The sequence below is a fragment of the Microtus ochrogaster genome, assembly GCF_000317375.1.
Source record: "Microtus ochrogaster isolate Prairie Vole_2 chromosome 14 unlocalized genomic scaffold, MicOch1.0 chr14_random_2, whole genome shotgun sequence".
Lineage (NCBI taxonomy): Eukaryota > Metazoa > Chordata > Mammalia > Rodentia > Cricetidae > Microtus > Microtus ochrogaster.
This window is the reverse complement of record NW_004949097.1, coordinates 13,472,297-13,484,770: the sequence shown is the minus strand read 5'-3', so window position 1 is coordinate 13,484,770 and position 12,474 is coordinate 13,472,297. Positions and strand designations below refer to the sequence as shown.

Here is a 12,474-nt window from a genome sequence, read left to right as displayed (position 1 = left end):
CTGTGAGTTCGAGACCAGCCTGGTCTACAGAGCTAGTTCCAGGACAGGCTCCAAAACCACAGAGAAACCCTGTTTCAAAAAACCAAAAAAAAAAAGTTATGAGTTAATAAGAAGTCTGAGCTACTAGGCCAATCAGTTTATAGTTAAAATAAATAAATAAACAAAAAAGCAAATAGAAAAGAACAACCAGGTGGTAGCACACACCTTTAATCCCAGCACTTGGGAGGCAGAGGCAGGTGGATCTCTGTGAGTTCGAGTCCAGCCTGGTCTACAAGAGTGATGTGGGATTCCCCCCTGTATGCTGTGAATATGTTGTTGTTGTTTTTTTGTTTTTTCGAGACAGGGTTTCTCTGTGGCTTTGGAACCTGTCCTGGAACTAGCTCTGTAGACCAGGCTGGTCTCGAACTCACAGAGATTCGCCTGCCTCTGCCTCCCAAGAGCTGGGATTAAAGGCGTGTGCCACCATCGCCCGGCCAGGCAGAGTATTGTTAACATTGCCTGCAAGTCTTAACAATACCACTGAGGACCAAGCCCTCTCCCTCCTCAGATCTCAGAAACACTCAACAGACCAACAGGCATGTGTTAACAGAAGTGCTTTGAACACAAGTCAATTATCTACAGGTCTTCGTAGCCATGGCTGCCACTGACGGCCTCCTTTGCCAGTAATAAATTCCTTTCTCACTGTGTGCTGAACTAAAGACACAGAAAGTAGGAACAGCCTGAGCAGTGTGCCAGGAACAACAAGTTTCAGAGCACTAAGCTACTCCCAAAGAAAGCAGCAAACCTGAACTCTTATCCCTGCAAGGTTTCTCCCAGGGCAAGTGTCAAGTCCCATGCAGGCAGCATCTGTTTCTAAAAGTGAACCGTCTCTGACTCCTCTAATCCTGAAAGATGGTTTCACTGGTACACACTGGGCGGAACCAAGACTGCCAGGCTCAGGTCTGGACTGGCTAGGGCTCCAGAATCTCTGCAACACTGTATGAAATGTTTCGGCAATGAGTGCATTCAGACTCTCAGACCCGGCAGCTCTGTCCTCCAGTTTGCCAGACGGACCTTAGTCCTTTCGTGCAGTCTTCATTAGTTCTTATAAAAATGCGACCAAGTCACAAGCATAAGCACATAACAATGTAACCAAGTCACAAGCATAAGCACATAACAATGCAAACAAGTCACAAGCATGTGCACAATAACAATGTAACCAAGTCATAAGCGTGTGCCTGCACTATGTCACCCTCCCTATCTTCTCATGGGCATCTGTCTTTGTGCTGTTCTTTAGACTTTCTGTGCTCAGCATGTACCAGATGTGATATTTACCATGATGTCAACATCAGCAGTGCAGGGAAGGATGTCAATAAAGAGAACTCACCTTTCACACAGGACTCCCGTTTCAAGCCAGAGTAAGAGTTAACAGAAGCAGAGGTGACATATGGTCACAACCCACTAGATGGCACTTTCCCTCAATTATAGCTACAAACCTTTACTGCTTTCTCAAGAGTTCACTAACCATACTTCCTGTTTGGAATAGCCACTGAGTTCTTCACAGGTGGTCCCACCTTATTGTTACTGAGAGAGCACCTGCTCCTACAAGGTTCTCCTCCTCACAGAAACATTAGCTTCAAGACATTACCAGGACATCTGAATAGCCTAAAAGCCAGTCCACTTTCAGAGGTGGACCTGGGCAACTATTGGCACCTGTGCAATACAGTGCCTTTTCAAAAATCATCTTTAGGGGCTGGAGAGATGGGAGGTTAAGAGTTACATGACCTGTCTTTCTCAGAGGAGGGTTCGATTTTCAGCACCCACAAGGTGACTCACACACAATCTGATACCTTCTTCTGGGCTTACAGGCAATTGCATGTACTTAGTACACAGACATATATGCACGCAAAATATTCACACCCATAAAATGAAATAGGGGAATTTTTAAGCTATCTTTAGCGGTAAGAGGCATTTGGTCTTAGATTCTGCCCTGCAAGGTTTTTTACTATTATTGTTTTGTTTTTGTTTTGTCTTCTGTGGTTTGATCGGCTAGTCCATGCTCTGGGTTCTGGAATAGACACAGAAGATGGCAGCGCAGACGGACAGCGCAGAAGCCTACCATTTGACTCTGAAGCCACTCGACAAGCGTCTCTGCCGTGGAGTCTGGGATCTGGCACCTCAGCCCTTCCTTCTCATCTGCTTCCATTATCTCCAACAGTCCACGCAGGTCTTCCACGAGGTGCAAAGCTCGCAAGCTGCCCATGAATGGAGAGGTTGGAGACTGGCAATCAAAAATCCCGTTGGAATATTCCAAGGCTTTGGAACCTGGTTTTGAAAAAAAAACCAGAAAGAGCAATCGGATTTATGGTAGGTAAAATACGACACCTGAAAAAGATAAACCAGTCTGGTCACCAGCAATGATCACAACGAACAGGGAAAGGACAAAATAATTCAATCATGTAAACCTCTCCAAATATTACATAGTTGAAAAAATGTCATTGACAGTAAATATGAATGGTGTGATGCCTAACAAAAAGGCCAGCCGCGGGGACAGAAGGAGAAGGAACACAGGCTCAGGAGGAGGTAAGAACGAGGTGGATGACCAGTTCAGGTGGACTCATGACTCCAGAGCATGAATTTGAGACACGAAGTCTTGGAGTTCCCTAAAGCTGAGTATGTGCGTAAGAGGTAATGCTCCATTGATGGAGGTGGGTCTTGTATCTATCTGTTGCTTTCATTGGTTAACTAATAAAGAAACTGCTTGGCCTTTGATAGGACAGAAAATTAGGTAGGCGGAGTAAACAGAACAGAATGCTGGGAGAAAGAAGTCGAGTCAGGCAGTCGTCATGAATCTCCCACTCCAGAGAGACGCAGGTTAAGATCTTTCCTGGTAAGCCACCTCGTGGGCTACACAGAATATTAGAAATGTAAGAGCTAGCCAATAAGAGGCTGGAACTAATGGGCCAGGCAATGTTTAAAAGAAAACAGTTTCCATGTAATTATTTCAGGTAAAGCTAGCCGGGTGGCAGGAAGCGACCCGCTGTTTCTTACTATACTCCATGAGCTGCATGTACCTCCATGTGTGTGAGCATCTGTGTATAAGCGTGTTCTTGGTCATTCTGTTTATAGCCCAGCACCAAACTTCTAGTCAACATTAGTTTTCAAAATCGGTGTTCTAACCACATGTGTGCACCTTTAATCCCCGTACTAGGGAAGCAGAGGCAGACTGAGCTCTGTAATTAAGAAGCCACCCTGGTCTACATAGTGAGTTCCAGGTCAGCCAGACTACACAGAAAGACCCTGTCCCAGAAAAAAAGTATGGTGGTCTGTAATTCTAGTATGTGGGAAGCCTGTAGCTTGATGAGAAGCCTGGGTGGGGGTGGAAAGTGAGATTTAACATTCTGCTGTAAAATGTCAGAATTAACTGGTAGAGTTGGAGAAGCAGGACAAAGGAGAAAACCTGGGGGTCCGAGAAGCACTCAAGAGAGCCAGTAGAGAGGGAGCAGGGGACGGTGAGCGCGGGTCGGGCTGTGCCGCGTGGGTTACCTGCTATGATCCCGTCCATCTGCTCCAGCGCTGCGGCCAGCATGTCACTAGCGTCGGTCATCATCGTCCTATCTGTCAGGGGCAAACTCCAGCTTTATCTGGGGAGGACAGAAGACCACAATGTTAGCACCACACACTGTAAGTGACGCATGCCAGGTTTATTAATTCTACCTCAGGCAATAACTCCACTTAGCAATCACAGGATGTCAGAAGCAGTGTGGAGCTAAATGAACTGGAGCCCTAAATCACCTGCACACCAGCAGCAGGTAATAAGAGAAGATTGGGATCGTCCACTCGAGGTTGTTCAGAGTCCAGCAGAGAGCTGGGAGCAAAGTTTGGTGACAAAGTGTTTGCCTAATGTACAAGGCTTTGAGTTCAGTTCCCCCAAACTGCACAACATAGTCTGGTAGGATGGTATCCACACCACCCTTCAGAGTTCCAGGTCCCTGTGAAGGACACAGGGGTACTACGGAAGGCTGCTGAGGCCAGGAGGGTGCAGACAGACTGAAGGACATAGGGTATTATGGAAAGCTGCTGAGGGTCAGGAGGGTGCAGACAGACTGAAGGACATAGGGGTATCCATGGAAGGCTGCTGAGGCCAGGAGGGTGCAGACTCCTCTGGGTATTCAAGTTCCTTATATAAAACTGCACAGTATTTGCACAGAGGACTTTGAAGTATCTCAAGATTACTTAACAGTATTTAACCCAATAAAAGTGCCTTGTAACTAGATGGTACCCTGCATTCTTTGTAGGTCAAATGATAAGAAAACAAGTCTGCACATCATCAATAGGAATGTGTCTTTTCCAAACACTTCTGATCTGCAGTGAATTAACTGTACTGCAATACACACGCACACACACACACTTTTTAATATGCCAATAGGTATCATGTACTGAGTGGCTGTAGCAGCTCCCCACTGTGTACATAAATCATCCACAAACCTTGGATTTTGTTTCTGTTTCACGGTACTACGGCTCAAACCCAGGGCTGGGTGTGCCAGGCAAACACGCTCGACTGAGCTACAGCCCCATTAGCTGAAACTTTTAACCACCACAACTACTCAGTAAAATGAGTTAGTTTTTCCGTTTTATAAAAGAGGACTGGTAGTGTTTGAGACTTTTGTGGAAAACAAATACAGAAGTTTTAACAAAGATCTGTGTGCCGTCCACTGCAGGCTGCATTTCTGTCTATCTGGTCACACCTTGGCGGGACACTCTGAAGTGGCATCACGGTCTACCATGGTCTTACTGGTCGGTTATCTACTGAGTTGGGACTCACTATGAAGCCCCACCTAGCCTGAAACTGGCAATGCCTGGCCGGCCTCTAACTGAGAGATCCTCCCACCTCTGTCTCTCGAGCACTGGAAAAGGTGCATGCACATGGTTTCACGGGCTAAAAGATCAAGAGAAAGTGCATTTATCAGAGCACTGGCCAGCAGCAGAATGGCCACTACACGTGATTTTCACATTCTTTGTGGCATTTTTGGTGCCAGCGGCCACACAGATTGTCCCAGCAGGCCGAGATGAAGCTGCCGTCATGCTGTCGACACGGTGGTGGGGTAAACAATGAAGAAGTGAAGGGCATGCCGCTCAAGGGAAACCTTTGCCCTCTGTTTCCAAGCACCCAGACCTCACGCACCACACTGTGTTCAGAACGATATTTATAGGTCTGCTATCAGCTTCGGAATCAGCTCTCTATGGTCCACTGTTTCTAACAAAATTCCACACAACTCTGAAATGCTATTTTTGTTTTGTTTTATTACTAACTTACAATAAAAACAAGTATTTATTTGATAGGTAAAATACTTCAAAATTCTGGTATACCATATTCAGATTCTTACTTCAGAAGGTATAAAATTTCACTATCGTTTTATGTAAAAATAATTAGCACAGTAATACCCAAGTACATGCATACAGCCAAGGAGCTACATTATAACCTAAAGGTTTTAAGAGTTTACTCATGTGGCCAGGTGTGGTGGCATTATCTCTTCAATCCCAGAGGCAGGCAATCTCTAAGATCAAGGCCAGCCTGGAAACCCTGCCTCAAAACAAACAAACAAATAAATAAAATTTACTCATAGCCTTCGGTGGGCACAGACACCAGAGGTGGTGGACAATCTTAACAATGACACCAACTAGAAAACACAAATGTTACAACTCAGAGCAGAAAGGATTAAGCAGAAGGGTGTGTGCACGCCCTAAGCTTTATAATCAAGTGGGCTCCGTTCCTTTTCCTTTTAAAAATAGAAATTATATATATACATACACACACACACACACACACACAACTGGCCATCTTTTAAACTACATACTCTTTCTCTCTCTTTCAATATGTACATACAAGACAGAAACACACATGAAGCTCGCTCCCCTAAAAATGTGGGACTATTAGTTCAATAATAACAACCAAAATAAATAAAACAAAAAACAAAATTAATGCCTACATCAGAAAAACATGCTCACCAAAATCAATAAAAAAAAATAATAAAAAGAAAAAGAAAAATGGCCACGGTCTCACTGAGCCAGAAGAACAAACACATCTTTGAGAGCAGTTCCATCTGTATGGACATAGCAGCGTTTGGGGCTGGGAACCGCAGCTCCGTGCCGGGTGCTGTCTAACAAGCATGAGCCCTGAGTTTGATCAGCAGCAGCACAAGAACAAAGCTAAGCAAAGCAACAACCCAGTGCTTTCCCAGGGTGGTAGGGAAGGGCATCCGGCCTGCATCCTTGCCAGGAGCCCACTGAGTGCTGTGACATGAAGGGCTGAGACCCCCTGGACCACAGCTGTCAACATGGAGAAGGGTCAGCTTTTTACAAGTTTCCAGTTCACGAAACCCATCCCTTCGTTAATAATAAAATGTGGCATAGTAAATATCTATACAGGTTTATTCTTTACAGGAACAAAGGAACAACCCAGCACTCCTCACAACGAGGAGGGATAAACTGTTACACATGACCAGGACAGTGTGACGTGAGGGTGTGAACAGCCTGACAGCAGTGTAATGTGTACAGTCGAAGAGTAAACACAAAGGCTCCCCAAACTCTCAGCAAAGTATTTTACAAAGGTTAAGGCAATTAAACAGTCCTACGCAATTATGTGTGTATGTGTGTGTTAACTAACATGTATACTGCAAATATGTATCAATTATATATACATACATATATTAGAAATAAATACACAGTCCATTTAACTATGCAAAAGGGAAAAGGGGGCTAAGGCTACTGGATAGCAAAATGGCTATTAGATTAATAAAATTATCAATGGGGAATTCCAATTCTGGTCATTGGCAGGCTGAATATGTTGAGCGAACTGGATGCTAAATGAAATATAGAAACAGCTCTGAAGAAAGTAAGGAGAGACTAAAGGTAGGCTGGACTGGGCAAAGGGAGCTCCTACCACAGTGAGATTCCTAAGCTCCCTGTGGGCATGCCCAAGTCATACTCCACCCACCATCCCCACTGCAGTAAAAACACAGTGTGGTCTGGAAATATAGGGCAGTGGGGGAGGAGGGCGGGGCAGACAGAAACACAGGTATGCAGAGGTGGGGGTGGGGAGTGAGGGGTAAGGGGAGCAAGCTGGCTCAAACTGGTCCTCCTGACTTTGCCTCCAGGGTAGCTGGGACTACAGATGTAGGCCACTATACCTGCCAGGTAGAGTTAACAGTGTTAAGAGTTAGTTTGCCAAGAAGTCATAATGAGTAGAGGTGTTTTTACAACTTAGTATGAAAGCTTTAAAATACACAAAGCAAAAACTGGCAGAATTATGGAAGAACCACACAAATTTAGCTCATTTATATTTAAGGTGATTATTAAGGACTGAATGTAACTATTATACCAATTTTTTTTTTACTCCAGGTCTCATTTTTCCTCCTTTCTCTTGGGATGTTCAGGCAAGGGTGGATAGACCCTAATACAGAAGGTTTGAGCAATTCCATCTTGGACTAACTCAGGTTATAGAACAAAATGCCCAAATGCAGATCATACACTGCTGTGGGATAATGCTCTTGTGCTCTGTAAAGATTTGTCATCCATATTGGGTTCATAAAATGCTGATTGGCCAGTAGCTGTGTAGGAAGTATAAGTGGGGCGACCAAATTAAGAGAATTCTGGGAAGAAGAAAGACTCAGTCTGCGGTCGCCACCTAGACGCAGAGGAAGCAAGATGAGAATGCTTCACTGAGAAAAGGGACTAAGCCATGTGGCATAGATAAGAATTATGGGGTAGCCGGGCGGTGGTGGCGCACACCTTTAATCCCAGCACTCGGGAGGCAGAGGCAGGCGGATCTCTGTGAGTTCGAGACCAGCCTGGTCTACAGAGCTAGTTCCAGGACAGGCTCCAAAACCACAGAGAAACCCTGTCTCGAAAAACCAAAAAAAAAAAAAGAATTATGGGGTAATGTAAGTTGTAAGAGCTAGTTAGTAAGAAGCCTGAGCTAACAGGCCAAACAGGGTTGTAATTAAAACAGTTTCTGTGTGATTATTCAGGTTTGGGTCACTGGAAAACTAATGTGTAGTCTCTGTTTACAACACCTTCTTCACAAGTCTGCATGCTACATTCATTACCCCGAGACATAGATGCATCATTCTAACATACTTTGTGTATCCACTTACTTCTGACAAAACCTCAGGTCTACAGAGAAGGGCTCATCTGGGATGTTGAGTCAGGGATCTCTCACATGCTAAACAAGAATCATACCCCTAAACCAAGGAGCCATCATAAAAGCACAGATGCAAAACCCACAAAATATACCTCTAAATTTCAAATGGGTTTTAAAGGACTGCTGGAAAGCTCAGAGAAAACAGCTAGATGCTATCAAGTATATCTAATAAATGCTTCCTTGCCCACGGATGAGCTCTTTAAGATGCAGTCCAGTTTAGACAGCATGTGTTGATAAAGCTATGTTAATTTTCATGGCTCGGCGGGAGAGCTTTTAAAAGTGGAAATGCTAAATAAAAACATTTTAGAAAGTTCTATGCTCTGAAAAATATTTTATGTTCTCAAAAAAAATTTTTGAGGAAGATTTCCCAAGATCCCTCCAGCAACTAATTAATATAATGGGATATTATTCTGACACAATGGAAATTACGATTTGACTGACAAGGAATAGTGAGCAACATTCTAGTGCAAGAAAGCAGACACAGATGACCATCACGAGTCCTTTAAGATGAAGCCTGCGAGCAAGCCGCATCTTACAGAAAGTGGAATAATTACCTATAACAAATGGATAGATGAAGAATTAGGGAACTCTATAATCCATAGCTTGGGTGGTTACACAAAGTTTTACAATTTTCATATTCACCAAGGCAGACAACAGATTCATTAGGTATTAAGAATTCTACTATTGGGGCTCAGTGGTTCAGAGTACTGGCTGCTCGTCTAGAGAACCCGGGTTCAATTCCCAGCACCCATATGGCAGCTTACAACTGTCTGTACCTCCAGGATCCAGCACCTTCACACAGATATACATACAGGCTAAAATACCAGTAAAATAATTAAAAAAAAAAAAAGAATCGTACTATTGGACCTGAGTTAAGCATGAGCCAGTGACTGAGCCAGCAAGCAATTGTCCTTCATGGTTTCTACCTCAAGTTCCTATACAGACTTTCCTTCACAGGGGGCTATGACTGGGAAGTGTAAGTTGAAATAAATCTTTTCTTCCCATCCCATGCATCTAGCAATCTTTCTTAGGATTACTTTCTAAATTAGTGTCTGTTATAAGGAAGTTGCTTGTTTGTTCCAGCAGCCCAGACTCCTGAAATAATCACACAGAAACTATATTATTTAAATCACTGTTTGGCCCATTCTCTCTAGCTTCTTACTGGCTAACTCTTACATACTAATTTAACCTAGCTTCAATGCATCTGTCTCCAGCAGCAGCTCCATGACTCCTCCCTGACTCCGCCTCCTTTCTCCCAGCATTCAGTTTAGTTTCCCCACCTATCTAAGTTCTGCCCCGCTATAGGTCCAAAGCAGTTCCTTTATTAACCAGTTGTATTCACAGCATACAGAGGGGAATCCGACATCAAGTGTCCTACTTTGAAGATGGAAACACACACACACACACACACACACACACACACACATACATTTATATGCAAATTTCACTCTAATTCTAAAGATCTGAGGGTGGGAGAAGCAGTTCAGCAATAAAAAGCACATGCTACTCTTGCAGAAGACCAGGGTTAGGTTCCAGTACCCACATCAGGCACCTCACAACCAGAGGAGATCTGTCGCCCTCTCCAAGGGCACCTGCACTCAACAGGTGCACATAGCCCCACAAAATACACACTCAAAAATTGTTTTTTTTTTGAACTTTTAAAAATTCCAAAATAAAAATGATCACTAGAGACTAGAAATAAAATCACCTTTTGTTTTTGTTTCTCAAGACAGGGTTTCACTGTGTAGTCTGGTTGTTCTGGAACTCACTCTGTAGACCAGGCTGGCCTGGAACTCATGGAGATCCACCTGGCTCTGCCTCCAGAGTGCTGGGATTAAAGGTGTGTGTCACCACCGCCTGGCTAAAATCACATTTTTATTTATTTATTATGCATACAATATTCTGTCCGTGTGTATGTTTACAGGCCAGAAGAGGGCACCAGACGGTTGTGAGCCACCATGTGGTTGCCGGGAATTGAACTCAGGCCCTTTGGAAGAGCAGGCAATGCTCTTAACCACTGAGCCATCTCTCCAGCCCTAAAATCACATTTTTAGATGAATTTCATGGACCCACATTAACACCCTAGAATCATCCAACCCTACGCTCCTGAGGCCCGGAGTGAAAGGCCATGGGCTCATTCTTTGCTTACCTGCAAAGTGAGGTCTCACTCTGCAGGGCCTCAGGATTTCAATTTCCCTGCCTCAGTTTCCCCAGCCTGGGATTACAAGTATGAACCATCATTTTCTTCTGAGCTGACAAAGCCACTTAGACATTAAAACGTCACCATCAAAACCCTCATAAGGTAGCAAATTTGCCTCTAAGCTACAAGTGGCTACAGTATGCTCGCTCCTTTAAGCACTTGCTGAAGGGAAAGGCATCAGGAAACACAATCACACAGCAAAGAAGTGTTTGGGTTCAAAGTTACAGTTCACAGAGAGAAGCTCCTTCCAGGCCAGGTAACATAAGCTACAGTGCAAGACCATTCACAAGTCTAAAAACTAACGGTTTCCTAGCACAATGGAACTATATTAATAAGTATGAATTTAGAAAAATCTTAAAAGTAATTTCTAAGAACAGTATTTATATATTATAACACGGGACCTCCCACCACCACACACACAAAAGTGATTCAACAGAAATACACTTTTTAGAAGTCTAATTTTAGGCCTGGTCAGTGACACAGTTAGGACAGACTCCAACAGGATAAAATACCAGGAAATTTCCAGCAATGGGTGTGGTGGCTCAAGGCTTGGCAGAAAACCACAGTATGTTTTGTTTGTTTTTTGTTTTTGTTTGTTTTTGTGGGGCTGCAGCCTGGCTGATGTTTTAGGTCAGGTCAGGAGTTTCGGTGTTTACGTGAAGAAGAAAAGAAAGGCTGTATGAAAATTACCAAGCCTGTGTTGAGTTTTGGTAAGAACTCTCAGCTGACTTTATCCAAAACATCTGCAGTGAAAGTGACCTTGGAATTCTTGCCAGTGACAGACACAACTTTAAGATTTAAAGGAAAAAGACAAATCCCCTGAAGGAGGGATAATGTTCACACACATTCAGAGAGGCTGGTGGAACACCACAGCAAGCAATTGTTATGCAAACAGAATACACTTTTACATCAATTACTGCACACTTCTTAACAGGTGCTCCTCTCAGGACGCTCAGCCAGGAGTCTACAGCAACTGGAGCTCAGCAAAGATAGCCATCTTCAAAGCAGAAGGACAGAGGGGAAGTGGGAAGGACTGACTACCTGATCTGTGGTTTGTAGGCAGCAGCGGCAGGAAGCTTCCTAGAAATGCAAATTCTCCCTCTGCTCTAGCAGAAGGCCAGGGGCAGCCCCACGCTTCCCAGCCAGCTACAGAGGTGGTACTAACAGGAGGGACAGGATGGGAACTGGCCACCAAGGCAAATAGAGCAGAATTCCCCTTCCCACATGCTACTGACTTCCAATCCAAAAATAACCATTCTGAAGAAGAAACTAAGGTTTCGGCTTGAAAATTCTTTCCCTAGGTCTTCATGTCTAAAACATATAACTGCCCCCTCCACTTTGATTTTGAGACAGGATCTGGTTAGGGAGCCTAGGCTACCCTGGAACAAATCCCAGGCTGGCCTGCCTCTGCCTCCCAAGTGCTGGGATTGTGGGCATATGCCACCATCCAGGCTTGCAGCTTGTTTCCTGATTGTCTGTAACACCTGCCACCACAGATTCTCTCTATCCACTCAAACTTTTCATCTCCAGCATGTTTTAATGGAACTAGATAAAGAGGAAAAGTCCCGGGATAGAATGATAGGGGAGTGGGAGATGCGGGCGGAAGGCTGTTAGGGGTAGCAGAGGTGGAGAAAACAGAAAGGTTGGGGTCTTCATGGCAGAGGTGATATTTAATGCCAAGGGCTTAAACTTGGTCAGACTGCAAAAGTAGTGTAATACTGCTGACCTTAGAGTTTGGAACACTACATTCGCATTAAAGAATTATTAGAAAGTTATCAATAACTATACTTCAGTTCATTTCTGAATCTTAATTTCTCAGAAATGAACAGCCAAACATTCATGGGTGACGTGGTACGACATCTGGAATTCCTACATTAAAGCAGATGGGGATGAAATACATGAACCAAAGCCAGGCTTGACTATAGTTGCTGAGAAATGTATGGACACCCTACTGTTCTGACTACAACGTCTGTCTGCTTGCTGGAGTGTAGTACAGTACATCCCACTGTTCTGACTACAACGTCTGTCTGCTTGCTGGAGTGTAGTAGTACAGTACATCCCATTGTTCTGACTACAATGTCTGTCTGCTCGC

At 44.1% G+C, this 12,474-nt stretch overlaps 1 protein-coding gene across 12 annotated transcripts in view; it reads right to left on the bottom strand.

Moving 5' to 3' along the window:
• Ppfibp1 (PPFIA binding protein 1) overlaps positions 1–12,474 on the bottom strand; it is a 145,845-nt gene that overhangs the window by 53,869 nt on the left and 79,502 nt on the right. For all 12 annotated transcript variants that reach the window (XM_013352792.2, XM_013352793.2, XM_013352794.2 and 9 more), the window contains exons 3-4: positions 3,526–3,623; positions 2,099–2,304 (exon numbers count right to left, since the gene is read on the bottom strand). In XM_013352792.2, the coding sequence (XP_013208246.1) occupies positions 2,099–2,304; positions 3,526–3,589 (270 nt within the window). In that variant the 5' untranslated portion in view covers positions 3,590–3,623. The remainder of the gene's footprint in view (positions 1–2,098; positions 2,305–3,525; positions 3,624–12,474) is intronic.